This window comes from Pseudophryne corroboree, chromosome 2 (assembly GCF_028390025.1).
Source record: "Pseudophryne corroboree isolate aPseCor3 chromosome 2, aPseCor3.hap2, whole genome shotgun sequence".
In the NCBI taxonomy this organism is placed as follows: Eukaryota; Metazoa; Chordata; class Amphibia; order Anura; family Myobatrachidae; genus Pseudophryne; species Pseudophryne corroboree.
In genome coordinates, this window is record NC_086445.1 from 593,505,769 (window position 1) to 593,522,471 (window position 16,703).

The following is a 16,703-nucleotide window of genomic DNA, read 5'->3' on the forward strand; positions in this document are numbered from 1 at the left end:
CTCCTTATCAAATTCATATTACTGCATATGCTCATTAACTGCAACAAGACTATGAAACCAGACCTTGATGAAAAGAAGACACAGCCCAAATCTTTGCATATCAATCAGTGTACCAGATACAGGACCGGCGCTACCCGCTCAGCAAAGGGATGCAAAGGAGGTAGGTGCCTGACTGGAGACGCGCTCTTCCTGTTCTGCATCCCCGCTGCTGCGCCTGGGCCCCCTGCTGCTGCTGCCGGCTGCTGTGCCTGTCACACAGTTTGACAGGCAGTGGCGTCAGCAGCATGAAGCTTCCCCATACCCCTCTGAAGTGTCCGTCAGTGTCCTGGGCTCTGGCCAAAAAGGGCATGGAGCTACTCGGCACCGAGAGGCGGAGCTACATGGGACCAGGCTGAAGAGGACAGAAACTTCTACAAATCCAGCCAGCCAGATGGTATGTTGAAGGAGCGTGAGTGAGAAAGTGTGTGTGTGTGTGTGTGTGTGTGTGTGTGTCTATCTATCTATGTGTGTGTATCTACAGTATGTGTGTGTATCTATGTGTATGTGTGTGTATCTGTGTGTATGTGTGTTTGTGTGTATCTATGTGTATGTGTATCTACAGTATGTCTGTGTGTGTATGTGTGTGTATGTGTGTGTATCTGTGTGTGTGTGTGTGTGTGTGTGTGTGTGTGTGTGTGTGTGTGTGTGTGTGTGTGTAAGGCATTGCATATGGCACTGTGAGGCAATGTGTATCTGACAATGCAGGGTACTGTGTATCTGGCACTCTGGAGCATATCTGGCACTCGGGGCATATGTGTATCTGGCACAGTGGGGGCGTATCTGGCACTGTGGGGGCATATATGGCACTGCTGGGGGCATTTGTGTATCTGGCACTGTGGGGCATTTGTGTATCTGGCACTGTGGGGCATTTGTGTACTTGGCACTGTGGGGGCATATCAGGCACTGTAGAAGCATACTGTATCGGGCACAGTGGGGGCATATGTGTATGTGGCACTATTGGGGTCATATGTGTATCTGGCCCCCCATATGTGTATCATGCCCCCATTTTCATTGTCCATGCCCCATGTGGCATTTGGCCACTCCCATTTTTGGCACACGCGCTTTCGGCGCACGACACAGTACCACTAAGAAATTTTTTCTACTTGCACCACTGGTGGGAGGGGGGGCATAATTTGTATAAATGGCACTTCTGAGGGCATTATATATAACCAGCGCTACTACAGGGGCTATTATGTGTATATTTGGCGCTACCACAGGGGCTATTATGTGTATAACCGGCGCTACTACAGGGGCTATTATGTGTATAACCGGCGCCACTACTGGGGACATTATGTGTATAAACAGCACTACTATGCGCAGGGTACTATTGTGTGACCACGCCCCTTCCTTGTGAGACCACACCCCTTTTTCCGCATGCTGTCCCTTTGTAAAATATGGGAGGGCGCAAATTTATCGTTTGCAGGGGGGCGCCGAACACCCTAGCACCGGCCCTGACCAGTTATACAGCAAACCTAGAAAGTCATTGTTGGCTTTGAGTCACAAGCCAATAGGAAGGGAAAATGTGGCCTGATAGTATTGTTGTTGATATCATTATTCAAATTAAAAGGGAATGACAGACAAATAATGGAAGTTAAATGGCTTGCAAATTTGTATTATTACATTTCTTCTGATTTTTATGATAAATAAGCCACTATAAACATACATTCTGCCCTATTTCTTGTGTACTATAAACGTTTATGTGTCAGGTAAATCTGAATATAGTAGTTACTGGTAATCATGTTTTTTACAATGCACAAAGCAGTAGAAAGTGATTAATATTGTTTGCAAATAATATTTAATGCTTTATGGATATTAATTAAAAAGGAGTGTGCATCTTTAAGACTCGATTGTTAAGACAATCTAATTGTTACTACAGAACTTATTGCTACTTAAATTATATGACAAACTTTTCATTTATAGATGTACTCCTGTTTTGTTTTCCCCCGCCTCATGTGTCATCCCTGTATTACATCCTGCTGTCCCCATCCTATAATGCTGCATAATGCCCCTTTCCTCTACATCTCCACAGTGTGCTATCTCACCATCCTCTGTTGCTCTCTCGCTGCCTTGCTCATTCTCCCTCTCTCCTCATACCATTAATTCACAATGTCACCAGAGTGTCACCACTGTGTCACTCCCGCTTGGCCCCGAGACATACAGCAGAGTAGATTAATCAATTCCTGGATAGCTATTGATCTCTGCTGCTCTGTCTCTCATCAAGATCTGACCCCCGTATAAAAAATGGAAACCCACAGCCGTGCAAATTCATCTCTTTTGACAAAAGGAAGGGGAGGAGAGAATTCTGTGGAGAGTTTTAAAAAATAAATAAATTTGAAAAAATAAAATCAGCTACAGGGCGAAACCTCACAACAAGAGTGATTAGAGGCAGGCTGGGCTAAGCTTCTCTTTTGCCTGATCTGCAAGTTGCACATGCAGTCTCTCTCTCTTCTCTCTCTCTCTCTCTCTCTCTCTCTCTCTCTCTTTCTCCCCGTCGAAAGACAGAGGTTTTTTTATGTATTTTAAATACATATCAAATAATGTCTAGCAATACAAGTTATATGAGACAGGTAAGTCTGTGCAGGATTACCTTCTCTCAATATTATATCTGTGTTCTTACTAGGAATACTTATATTTATTATACCCTGTCACTAAATGACAATACATAGATGTACTAAAACAAGGTTTCTCCTGTTCATTTTCTCTTAACAACCCTTTACTATATTTTGTCTGCATACTTTGTAACCTATGTATGTAGGACTAATGTTATTATAACAGTTTATTGTTTATATGCAGATACACCACCAGAGGGCAATGTTCATAAAGATATGTTTAAATTAAAAAAGGAAAATGCATCTGAAATATTAACATGTTCTGTACTGTGGGTCTGAATATAAGGACTGGAAAAGTCCACTTCATATAATACAATATTCCTCTTTAGGCACATAGAAAGAATATTGTTCTAGTAATCGGTATACTTCTCCAGATATGCACATTCAAAGTGAAACATGCAATGCTTATGGGAAAGGTCTATAGTCATGTTAATTTAGCAGATGTATCCATCATTACATATGTATGTGCTATCCTGAGCAGCAAACACCATAATCGGCATGGTTAGTGTAATGGTTAGCATTACTGCCTCACAGCACTGAGGTCATGGGTTCCCTCCATGGCCCTAACTGTGTGGAGTTTGTATAATCTCTGAGTACTCTGATTTCCTCCCACAATTAAAAAATATATTGGTACTGTAGGTTAATTGGCTCCCAACAAAAATTAGCCTTAGTGTGTCTGTGTGTGTACACGTGGCAGGGAATATGCATTATAAGATCCACTGTGCCAGGGACTGATGTGCAAGGGTATTCTCTGTAAAGCGCTGCAGAATATGTGTGTGCTATATAAATAACTCATAATAAATAATGGTATTAATTTACTTCAGTAATATCAACCATATTGTTTACTCTTTCATGATAAAATGAATAACAATCTATAAATCACCAGAAAAGAGGACTCCATGCCACAAATGATAATAGATGTAATTATTGTTCATAGGAAACACTGCTAGACTTTACATCTATGCAGACTGCTAAATGTCTTCATAAGAGGGCTATTATAGTAAAACAAGGGAATACCTGCCTGTATGTTGGCTGCTTAGCAGCGCTGAAGCCTTGGGTTCAATTCCAAAAAAGGTGTTATATGTGTGGAATTAGTATGTGCAATCTAGGTGCTAACTCCGACTGCTCTGGGTTTCTCCTAGTCTCATTTTTTTCTGACCATAGTTGGTCCTGATATGCATGTTTGTGTGTCTGTGTTAGAAAAATTACATTGTGAACTCCATTCTTCATCTACCATAATGAAGTCCTCTATCTAGATTATTTATGTATAATGATTTTTTTCCCTGGCTTTTTCAGATTATTCAAAAATATATTACAGATAAAATAGGAATTATTGTTCAGTATGAGCCCATTCACACCAGATGCAACTGTGTTGATCACATTAAAATGCTAGAGCATCAATACTGTAGTTGTGCCACATAAAGCTGCCTGCATGGGCCTTTATAACATACTGTATAGTAGTAAGTAAGCTTTAGTGACTAGATTCAAATCATTCAACATCTCATTATAGAAGAATGAAAGTGCTCATCGCTGAATACATATATAAGTGGCAGCTCTCAGTTTTTGTTTGATGTTGTATTCAAGCTAAAGGGTCAAATGGTTTAATATACTTGAATAGAAAACTAAATCCTGAGATGTGTTAAATGTGGCTTTGGAATTTAACCTTTCTTCTTATGGAGTTAAGCAAATTATGTTGCAGAATGCTGTTATGGTAATTTTCCTTGCTGTCAGCGGCATAGCTAAATGCTCAAGGGGTCCAGACGTTCCACATATCGGGTCCCCAATATGTGCAGACACCAGAAAATACATTTTAGTAACTGTTGTAGCTTTTCTAATGCTGAACTGTTAGGGGACCGCTGCGTGGTGTCATCACCATATAGTATTCCTGATTTATGTAACTATTGGGGTTCCTATGGAGCCTGCAGAGCCTCTGGAACTCAGTGCAGTTGCTACTCCTGTTCAGAGCCAGATCATCAATTAAGCAATATAGTTGTAGGGTGCCGCATAGGTGCCCAGATTAATCATTTTATTTTATATGTGGGTTTTTTTTTTCAATTTGATGGGGTTGAAGGGGCCACAAACTAGTATTTTACCTAGGGTCTCATGGTTCTGCCCTGTTGCCGCTATAGATACATCACGGCTTGCTGTCTTTCCCTAAACCATCTGGCTGCATTGCAACTTTCTCACTCTGGTTGATGCTGTGGAGGTTCCTACTTTGCTGTTTATATAGTCATTTATATAGAAATCCCACATGAGCAAGAGAAGTTCTTCACACTTACATTGTTTAATATATCACCATGCAAAATGCTATGCATTAAAATCATCAAGTAGTGTGCTAGTAGGATGGTAATGGCACATCTCTATATATCAGTATGTTTCTGCCTACAAAAGGATAGTCAGGAGGTCATACATCAGATCCTCTCACCCTGTGTGGCAATGTGGTCTCTACATTTTTGCAGTGGAAGGGTTAAGGTAGGATGGTGACACAGTTACCCTTGGGGACAGGTAATTGGCAGTGACTCTGTAACACAAGCGTCACGCTCTCTGGGCCTGTAATTAACCAAGAGTGATTTAATGACAGAGGGACAATTCTGTCATTCCTGCCCCCTCTCTTTCTAAATCCCTTTTTCCACTATTTCATATCAACTAACAGTCGTTATTTTAACAACCTTTCTTTATTTTCTTGCTAAACTAACAAATGGGATATTAAACTGATAACCATATACATTTGTTTCAGGAGCAATTGCTATATTATCAAATAAGAAGAAAATACCAAGTTTTATGTTGTAATAATAATACCTCAGATTTGGTTATTTTAGAAAAAAAATCAATATATTAGTTTACCAAGTGTATACAATTTTTGTGCTCACCAATGTGGGGGAGCATACTCAATCTCTCATTAGTTTTGACACATCAGATTAATACCTTCATAACAGGAGGTAGTTTATATCTTTATTACATACTAAACTTCATAGTTTTGCTATGTGTCTATTAAACCAAGAATAATTTTGTGTTCTTGTCGTAATTTTACATTTTAGTTCCAGCCCCTTCTGTCTCTCTAGTCCTCCAGTGTCTCCCCAGCCCTCCAGTGTATCTCCAGCTCTAGTCCCCTTCTGTTTCTCCAGCCCCTACTGTATCTGCCTTTCCAGCTCCAACACCATTCAATAATTTTGTGTTCTTGTTGTAAATTTTACATTTTAGTTCCAGCCCCCTTCTGTCTCTCTAGCCCTTTAGTGTCTCTCCAGTCCTCCAGTGTATCTCCAGCTCCAGTCCTTCTGTCTCTCCAGCTCTCCAATGTATCTCCAGCTCTAGCCCCCTTCTGTCTCTCCAGCTCCAGAACTCTTCTTTCAGTCTTTCTAGCCCCCCATGTATCTCCAGCTCCAGCCTCATTCTGTCTCTCCAGCATCCCAGTGTCTCTCCAGCTTCCTTTTGTCTCTCCAGCTACCCAGTGTATTTCCAGCTCCAGCACTCTTCTGTCTCTGCAGCTCCCCAATGTATCTTCTTCTCCAGCTTCTGTCTCTCCAGCCCTCCAGTGTATATCTGCCTCCAGCCCACTTCTGTCTCTCCAGCTCTACTAATGTATGTCCAGATCCAGGCCCCTGCTGTCTCTCCAGCCCTCCAGTGTCTCCAGCTCTAGTCCCCTTCTCTGTCTACAGCTATCGCCTTTCTGTCTTTCCAGACCTCTAGAGTATCTCTAGCTCAAGCCCTCCTGTCTCTCCAGCCCTCCAGTGTATCTCCAGATCCAGCCCTTCTATCTCTCCAGCTCTATCCACCTTTGTCTCTCTAGCCACCTTGTCCTTCCAGTTCCACAGTGTACCTCCAGCCCCAGCATCCTTCTGTCTCATCAGCTCCAGCTTCTGTCTCTCCGGCCCTCCAGTGTATCTACATCTCCAGTCCCTCCTGTCTCTCCAGCTCCACAGTGTATAACCAGCTCATCCCCTTGTGACCCTACAGCTACCTCGTGTATCTCCAGCTGCATTCCCCATCTGTCTCTCCAGCCCTCCAGTGTATCTCCAGTTGCCCCCCCCCTTTCTGTCTCTCCAGCTCCAGCCCCTTCTGTCTCTCCAGTCCTCCAGTGTCTCTCCAGCTCCACCTTCTTTTGTCTCTCCAGCCCTCCAGCTACAGCCCCCTACATTCTCTGACTCCAGCCACATTAATGTACAGTACCTTATGATGTGCCCTCAGCCACATCTCCTATGCTTCTGAGTGTTACACAGAGGCATGACATCACACACACAGCACCGCAATGTAACAGACATTTTTTGGAATATTTCCTATAGATATCTGGAGCTTGGACTACAGATTTAAAGGGAACAACCCGTCACTTAACTTTTTTTATTCCTTTTAAAAAAAACATTGTAAGAACTGGGAAGCATGCACCAGGTCTTCCTTGGGTCTAATGCTGAGTTGAGCATTTGCCTGCTTGCAGAGCATATCTTGCTCCGTACTGCACATTCTCAAGAACTGAGTGTGCACAAGTATGGGTGATGCAGAGTTACACATTTCTCCACTTACAATTAAAGAAGCGATACTGGGCGCTAATGAGATGTCCTCATGTAGGTAAAGCTCAGTGAGGCATCTCAGCAAGCTATGCAGATTTAGATTTAGGTGTGTAGGTTTTCAGGTGTATCATTTGCACCAACTATTGGCTGATGATGGCGACTAGCAGCAGACCAAGCATCCAGATGGGGCATTACCACAGGGTATGTGCAACTGTGCATACAAGCAAACATACATACACAATATTGTCTATGTAGACACTGCATTCCAGATTTCCTATCTACTTTACATCAGTACCAAAGTGTTCTTAGCTCTAACAGCAGCTGGCACATCTTCATCTGCATATGTTTCTGCTGACAGGCAGTGGAAATCTGTGAAAGATCACCAGCTAAGGTGTAAAAGGCTTTCTGTCACCTTAGAAAGGCAATCCTCATGACATCACTGTTGAGACATCTTTGGGTTTCCTTTCATTAGTAGAGAAGTTCAGATGGCCTCATTGAGTTGAACATTACATTCACTAAAAGCACTGTTTAAAGCAGCAAGAGGCTTGGAAGTTTAACAGTTTTTACCCTAACTGGAATCCAAGGCTGTCATTGTCAGAAGGGTTACAGGTATGTTCAGTGCATTAACTTTATGTAGAAATGGCATTTGGGATGAGGTCATTGTCGCAAAAGTTAGCAATCATATTTGTGAAGATACCGGGCTCCAAATCACTCAGGCACGGTGGTAGATGAAAAACCAACAGTGGTTTATTGAACAGAATGGGTTATAAACAGATCAGATCAGATTACTTCTGTAATCCAATTCCACATGACAATTCCCACCACATACTCCTGACAGAACATTACTTCTTAGCCAAGGAGCATAGAATCTCCCTCAGCTCTCTGGGTAGCTCTACTTATACCCACAGAAGCTTCATATTGCAGGGGTGTGTTTGATTTCTTTGTCTTAGGATCTTACAGCATTGGAATACAATACATATTCTAATCAAGGTGATTACATCAGCTAGAGAGCCACCATGTCTGGTCAGCTCACTGTTGGACAATAGGGAGTAAACAAAAAGGGACAATGTCCCCTTATATGACTCACTCTCCGAGTGTCCACTGTGGTGTATGAAAACAATAGGAAACTGGGTCTAACATAAATACATTATCTAAAGGGTAACAGATAACATAACACAATTGCATATATTAACAATATTAAGGTTGATTTAAACACAATATTGGATGAGCAGCAATGGACATGTTATGGAGAATGAACAAACAGATGAATTGAATGCATACGGATATGGGTATAAAAAGTACATATTTGACATGGGAAATGAGGCATAGCTATATTAATTGTCACAGACCTCATTTCCTCACAATTTTATTTAAACCAACTTTACATTGTAGTCATACATATGTATTAACTTTGTAAATACAATAGTAAAAAGATTGTTCTAAATCTGGGTACACACTACACTGACTTGTTGGCGGACCCACCATTGTGTGAATTTGCCAACCCAGCTGTGTGGTCAGTCTCTGAAGCCAGTATACGGGTGGGTACCGGCTGTGCTGCAGGGCTGACATGATATGTGTGTGAATGACATTGTTCAAAGACATATCTGACGTACACACCTGTCGACTAGCCTGTGATATATTAGCTATTCGATCTAATACCCAATATGCTTTAGAAAGAAGACACTAATAAACAGCAAAACAGTTCACGCTTTGAACATTTCTGAATTTGATGTATAGGTTGAGTCTCCCAAGTCCGAAATTTTAAATAATTAAAAATATGTAATTTTTTGAGCGTGACACATTTGCTTTCATATGATGCAATGCACACCAACTTTGTTTCATGCACAAAATTATAATAGTGTATGAAATGACCTTCAGGCTGTGTGTATAAGGTATATATGAAACTTAATTAAATTTCGTGTGTGCACACAAACTTTTTTCAGACACAAATTTATTATAAATCTATATATACTGTATAAATGCGAAAGCCCTCACTTACTCACTGACTCATCACTAAGGCCCTCATTCCGAGTTGATCGCTAGCTGCCATTATTCGCTGAGTAGCAATCAGTTAAAAAAACGGCAAAACTGCATGCGTATCACGCGCGGCGTATGGGTACAAAGAGCATCGTGGTTTTGCACAGGTTCTAGCGACGCTTTCAGTTGCACTGGCGGATGCAAGGAGATTAACAAGAAGTGGGAGCTTCTGGGTGGCAACTGACCGTTTTCTGAGAGTGTTTGCAAAAACGCAGGCGTGGACGGGCGTTTGCTGGGTGGGTATCTGATGTCATTACCGTGTCAATCGTCGCAGCAATCATCGCACAGAATAAGTAATTACAGGGCTGGTCTTGTTTTGCACAAAATGTGTTTGCAGCCGCTCTGCTGCACAGGCGTTCGCACTCCTGCTATGCTAAAATACACTCCCCCGTGGACGGTGACTATGCGTTTGCACGGCTGCTAAAAGAAGCTAGCGAGCGATCAACTTGGAATGAGGGCCTAATTCTCTTACTCCCCAATATGTTGGGAAGATGAAATTTAACTGCAGGTGGGAAATAGCAAAACTATGTAATTAGAAGTTTAATAAACCTCCCCTAAGGGGATAAAAAGGAGGTTGGAATAATGACGTCGATACCAATGCGTGGTTTGCGTTGCGTAGACAATAAAATGGACAATCGGATCAAAAATTGGATTGCACCTCCAGTGTGTAGAATTTAATAAACTACAGAAATGGTTCTGTCACTTTTCACTGTATCTGCGATAGGTGCTCCTTGGGTACCGACATGAGCCATGGATTAAAATGTACTTACATTACGACATCTCAAATTTACATCTCTATAGATTTACCCAATTGTTAACACACATTTATATTTACAACCGTGAAAATCAGAAACTCCCGTGCGAAGAACGGGTAGAACAGCTAGTAGTATATAAAATTACCTTAAGCCTATGTGTATAAGGTGTATATGTAACATAAGCGCACTTCGTGTTTAGACTTGGGTCCATCCCCAAGATATCTCATTATGGCATGCAAACATTACTAAATATGTGAAAATCCGAAATAGAAAATACTTCTGGTCCCAAGCATTTGTGAATTAGACCAGCAGGGCAGCGAAAGGCTTATCTACAGTATTTCACCTCATGAGAGTACCCTCCTGCATTCTCTATAATTTCTCAGTATGTCATTACAGTCCTATGAGGTATACAGTAATGTGTTTTCAAAGTAATGTCCATGCATGTCCACCTGTTTCCTCACCTCTCATTTAATGAACCTTACTTATTATCAAAATTGTATCATTTGTTTACATGAAGTTTAATAATTTATTAACAGTTTCTTATACAGCTGCAGGCTATTTCGTTGTGATTTACAATTGGAAACAACATTGATAAAAACAAAACTGGGTAATAGCAAAGTCATAGAGGTAGGAAGGCCCTGTTCACAAGCTTACACTCTCTAGGGAAATAGGCATTGATACACAAGGATAGGTGCTATCTATTGCGTAATGTTACACCAGATTGCAAAGGTTCTTGGTGGGCTGTATGATATTGTCCTGTGGTCAGGAGGATGGGAAAGTGAAGAAAGAGAAAATATGTGAAAAAATATGTTTGGACTGTACAGTGGGGATGCAACTGGATAGGAAGCTTATGAAGGTTTAGTGAGCGGTTCCTGGAATGTGATAAGCTAGCCTGAAGAGGTGAGATTTCAGGAAAAGTTTGAAGGTTTGGAGACAGGTGATTGTCTAATTGTGCGTGTTAGGGCTTTCCACAGAGTGGGTGCAGCCTGAAGAATGTCTTGCAAACGTGAATGGGGGCAAATAATGAGACGTTGATGAGAGACGTAGAACCAAGCGGTTGGGTTGAGATATATTTTGAGATAAGCGAAGAGATGTACATAGGTGTAGTTTGGTTAATGGCGTTGTGTGTGAGCAAAATTATTTAATTTAATAATAATGAATAGTTTGTAAAAATACGGAAAAAAAGTAAATGTGCTTTGTGTAAATACGGAAAAAAGTAAATGTGCTTTGTACCACCGCAATAACCATATCTGTACACAGATGCAGTTGTGAAAATGACTCTTACTCTATTAATACTTGCCTTCTCTCGCAGATCATTCCTGAACATTAAGAGTGTCTTCTGGGATCCTCGGAGTATAGACAACTGTCCCGAATCTGCCCACTTCCCCTGAGAAGAGGTTGGTCCAGGGACTCAATGATGTGATTCTCTTTCTATGGCATCATCATGGTCCCACCCTGCGGCGTAATGCTGTGAATTGCACCATTGCACAGAGGCAGTGGCGGATCCAGGGGGGGGGCACCAAGGCACGTGCCCCCCCTGTCGTTTAGAAGAAGATTTTTTTTTTTATTGATAGTGCACGAGTCCGACACTGTAAGGGAAATGGAATGCTCCAATCTCCGCGGCGGCCCCTGCAGTACGGGGGGAGATGGTGCAGTCCTGTTGCTAGACTGCACTGAAGTCCCCCTCTGTCCGGTCCGCATCCTGCTGCTGAGTGCCGTCCTGACACCCGTGCTGCTGCCAGCTGCTGTGCGGCGCTGGCAGCATGAAAAGCCCACTCCCCCCTTCCCTCACCTGTGTCAGTGGCTCGGTACATATAAAAGGAGGGGGCGGAGCTACACGGACCGGAATGGGCGGGGCTAAACGGGACAGAAGGGGCGGAGCTACACGGACCAGACTGCTGCAGTGCTGTACTGAGGGAGACAGTGGCTTAGGTAAGTGGTGGGTGACAGAGAAATGTGTGTGTGTGTGTGTGTGTGTGTGTGTGTGTGTGTGTGTGTGTGTGAATTGTGTGTGTGCGCACACATTTTATGGACGCTACTACTGGGGGGGTGCATTACGTGTAAGGACGCAACTACAGGGGGGGCATTACATATAATGACGCTACTACTACTGGGGGGGCATTACGTATAACGACTCGACTACTATTGGGGGGGCATCACATGTAAGGACGTTACTACTACTGGGGGGGCCATTACGTGTAAGGACGCTACTACTACTGGGGGGGCATTACGTATAAGGACGCTACTAGAGGGGGGGCATTAAGTATAACGCTACTACTACTGGCGGGCGTTACATGTAAGGACGCTACTACTACTGGGGGGCATTATGTATAAGGATGTTACTACTACTGGGGGGGCCATTACGTGTAAGGACACTACTACTACTGGGGGGGGCATTACATGTAAGGACGCTACTACTACTGGGGGGCATTAAGTATAAGGACGCTACTACTACTTGGAGTGCACTACGTATAAGGACGCTACTACTACTGGGGGAGGCATTACGTATAAGGACGCTACTACTACTGGGGAGGCATTATGTATAAGGACGCTAATACTACTGGGGGGGCATTATGCATAAGGACGCTACTACTACGGGTGGGGCATTACGTATAAAATAAATAAGATTGTGCTACATTTTGGCGTAAATTTAAATGGGGGTACTATCGTGTTGCCATGCCCCTTACTTGTGAGACCACACCCCTTTTCGGGCGCAAATTTATAGTTTGCAGGGGGGCGCCGAACACCCTAGCACCGGCCCTGCTGCAGCCAGATCTCCATATCTGACATCAGGTAAAGGTCCGCTCCCCATCCTACCCCTGGTACCTTCCGTCCACTCTTCTCAATGCCAGTACCAGGGAACAGTTTCCATAGCAGGGGGCCATCAACAGTGTTAGTGTGGGGGTACAGGGGTGGTATATCAGGGGGTAGGGGTAATTCTTTGTGTGCCCCCCACCAGCCCACTGCGCCCATCGATGTCATTGCCCCCCCACCTAGAACCTACCTGCCAGTTCAGTCACAGGGATCCCCCTGCCCCCTTCCCATCCTGCCTAGCGTCCCCCACCATCTCACTGGCCCCCCTCCCATCCCAATGTCTCCCACCCTACCAGCACTGGGTATTCCCTCCCTTATTAAGCCCAGTGTACCCCCTTCTCCAACATAGTGCCACCCCTTCCCACCATGTCAGTGCCTATTTCCCATTCAGCCCAGTGCCCCCCTATATATCATCCACTGCCTCTCCCCATCAACCTCTATCTGGTGTCATCCCTGTCTCCCTTTTAATGTCACCCACTACCTTTCCCTGTCTCCTACTGCCTCTGCTGTCACCTTCTCCCTCTCATCATCCACTTCCTCTCCCTGTCACCCTCTCCTTTCACACACTGCCTTTCCCCTGCATCACTATCTCGACATCCGCCTCTCTCTCCTGTTACCCTCTTCAAAGCATCACCCTCTCCCTCTCCATGTCAACTTTTCCCTGTCACCCACTGTGTCTCCATGTCTACCATTCCTGTCACCCACTAGCTCATGGATACAGCATTCCCTTTGAAGCCACGCTTATTATTGTGGGCCACACCCACTTTCCCAGGAGTGTGCTTGCCTTTGGCGCACAAAGTACCCCCCAAGTCATGGTGCCCCCCCTGTCATTTTTTTCTGGATCCGCCCATGCACAGAGGGTTAAGGGGAAGATTTAGGGGTGAGGCACCCCGTCGGCCTAATTTTATTTGTTTTATTGATTGGTTATAAGCCCTCATTTGATGATAGCCAATTTACTAGAGTAATAAAATAAGCTACTAACTGTGACATGTTTATAATATATTATTATGTATACATATTTACTAAGTAGGACAGCTTACAGGGGCAGTATGTGCATGTCCTACCTGTTAACACTCCATTTAAGAAGGTACATGGTATACTGTAGTACAGTGGAAATATTTTGCAGTTACTGGTACATTTCATACTTGTCTACTTTTGAAAACTAGACTCAGGGAGACTACAGTAGGATGTACTCGCAAAGTGTAATATTTTGCCCAAAGGGTGTATCTAGTTCCACAAATGGGCATGTCAATAGTTAAATGCTTTTTGTTGCAATCTATCTCTATATAACATTAGTAACAATATATTTTGGGAAGTTTTGGAAGTATTGATACTAACATTGCTGTCTGCAATACAGGTATTCTTGTTTGCAAAATATATTCGCTGTGATATTTCTTTTATTCTCCCTCAGCACAATATATATGATAAATGTGACCTAAGCAATAAATTCCATATTGCAAGTTGACTGATACCCCTTTTCCACCTACGTACCGTGTCCGATCCGGGATGTTTAACACGGCTACAACCCGTGTCGGCTCCCCCGTTTCCACTACACTTCGACACGGGTTATTCCCGTGTCTGATCTGTTTCCACCTAACCCGGGTAAGCTCTGTAAAAGCCTATTGCTGTCATTACAAATGGACTTTTTACTGTCTCATCAAGATGATGTCATCAAAAGGACCAAAACAGAGGGGTGGGGCCTGCTCACAGCATTGCAGCAATGGACGCCGGTGCAGTAGCTGTGTCTAGCATGGAGTCGCAGACTGTTTGCAGTTTACTGCTGCTTTCTGCTACAGACAGCTTGATGCAGCTTTTCACCTTATACTACCTACTGCAGAGCTGGAGAAGGAGAGCTCAATTCTTTGCAGAGAGGGCTACCTATCGACGCAAATATTTGAAAAGGAGGAGAGCGCGTATATCATCCACTGTTGTTATTTCTCTCATAACAATGAACTCTACACCAAGCCGAAGAATGTGGATGAGAGATCGCAGACATGGGGAAGCATTCATGCAGACTATTCTAGCATATCAGGAGGAGCAGTGGATGGCAAACTTCAGGATGTCTCGCGCTACATTCGAGTATGTTTTGGAACTACTGTCCCCCGCAATAACCATGCAGACCACCAGGTTCCGTAAGCCCATTGAGCCAGCCAGGAGATTAGCGATTGCTCTCTGGTGGTATGCTACCCCTGGAGAGTATCGCACAGTTTCCAGTTTATTTGGAGTAGGGATTGGCACGGTCTGCAAGATTGTCTACCAGGTCACGCGGGCATTGCTGGATACCATGTACCATCGCTTTATTTCCTTGCCACAAGGACAGCGGCTAGATGAGACTATAAAAGGGTTTAAGAAGCGTGGCTACCCACAGTGTGCTGGTGCCATAGATGGGACCCACATCCCCATCATCGCCCCCCGTGACAACCCAGCAGACTATTACAATCGTAAGGGTTGGCATTCCATTGTTCTGCAAGCGGTAGTGGACCACAAATACTGGTAAGCACTGTTTCACTAATGTGTTTGAAATAGGCTTGGCCTGTTTTATGATAATGCATAAACCTTTATTTTTAGTTTCACAGATGTCTTCATAGGGTGGCCAGGACGGTCACATGATGCAAGGGTTCTCGCCAACTCCGATCTTTACAGTATTGCTGAGGACAAGCTTGGTGGATGGCTTTTCCCTCGAGAGGTAAGATTATTTACTACTTAAACTGAAATGTTTGCCCATAAACCAATAGTCAAGTTTTACCCCTGTAATAATATTAATGTTTTATTAACAGAAATCGGTGATCGTACATGGTGTGGACATCCCGGTCCATCTCATTGGTGATGCAGCATACCCATTACAGCGCTGGCTAATGAAGGGCTACACCCAGCATGTTCACTTATCCCCCGAACAGACATCATATACCCATGCCCTAAGTTCGGCCCGTATGGCAGTGGAGAATGCGTTTGGGCGTTTAAAAGGACGCTGGCGCTGCCTCATGAAGAGGAATGATGTGGACTTGAAAATAATGCCAGATATAGTAGCGGCCTGCTGCATTCTCCATAACATATGTGAGATTCAAAAGGAAAACTTTCTCCCCGAGTGGAATATACATGATCATGGGGCGGGGGTCGCTGTACATGATGCACCAGGCGTGGGGGGGCATGATGCTGCCAGCGAGTGCATAAGGGCCACCATTGCAGCTAATCTTCAAACAATGTTGCAGTAGAGAAGACAGACAAATTTTTGTGTGCAAACAATTTTTGTTTATTTCGATTTTCAGTTATAAAAATTTGGTTCAAAAGTTGTTATTATATTTTTTCTTTTAAACAGTTGGCACACATTTTCTGAGGTAACAATATAAAATATTTAAGTGCAAACATGTCACTGTAAAATTCCACATAACGCAAGGGGTCTTCAACATGTGTCCCTCCAGCTGTTGTGGAACAACATGTACCAGCATGTGTTGCTATGTGTTTCCACAACAGCTAGAGGGCCACATGGTGAAGACACCTGCCCTGAGGTAAAAGATAGAGATGAGCGGGTTCGGTTTCTTTGAATCCGAACCCGCACGAACTTCACTTTTTTTTTCACGGGTCCGAGCGACTCGGATCTTCCCGCCTTGCTCGGTTAACCCGAGCGCGCCCGAACGTCATCATGACGCTGTCGGATTCTCGCGAGACTCGGATTCTATATAAGGAGCCGCGCGTCGCCGCCATTTTCACACGTGCATTGAGATTGATAGGGAGAGGACGTGGCTGGCGTCCTCTCCATTAGAATAGATTAGAAGAGAGAGAGATTGTGCAGACAGAGTTTACCACAGTGACCAGTGCAGTTGTTGTTAAGTTAACTTTTATTTAATATATCCGTTCTCTGCTATATCCGTTCTCTGCCTGAAAAAAACGATACACAGCAGTCACACAGTGTGACTCAGTCTGTGTGCACTCAGCTCAGCCCAGTGTGC

At 43.6% G+C, this 16,703-nt stretch overlaps 1 protein-coding gene across 1 annotated transcript; it reads left to right on the plus strand.

Moving 5' to 3' along the window:
* Positions 1-15,040: 15,040 nt before the first annotated feature.
* On the plus strand, positions 15,041-16,031 carry LOC135051001 (uncharacterized). Its single transcript, XM_063957206.1, has 3 exons — positions 15,041-15,249; positions 15,325-15,442; positions 15,534-16,031. Exons 1-3 carry the CDS (start codon positions 15,041-15,043, stop codon positions 15,966-15,968), a joined length of 762 nt encoding a protein of 253 aa, XP_063813276.1. The 3' UTR covers positions 15,969-16,031.
* Positions 16,032-16,703: the final 672 nt, after the last annotated feature.

Excerpts from the sequence above, each read along its gene's own strand:
- LOC135051001 (XM_063957206.1), top strand. The coding sequence starts at position 15,041 with ATGTACCATCGCTTTATTTCCTTGCCACAAGGACAGCGGCTAGATGAG. Across the intron at positions 15,250-15,324 it reads GTAGTGGACCACAAATACTG|TTTCACAGATGTCTTCATAG; the intron begins GTAAGCACTGTT and ends CTTTATTTTTAG. Across the intron at positions 15,443-15,533 it reads GATGGCTTTTCCCTCGAGAG|AAATCGGTGATCGTACATGG; the intron begins GTAAGATTATTT and ends TTTTATTAACAG.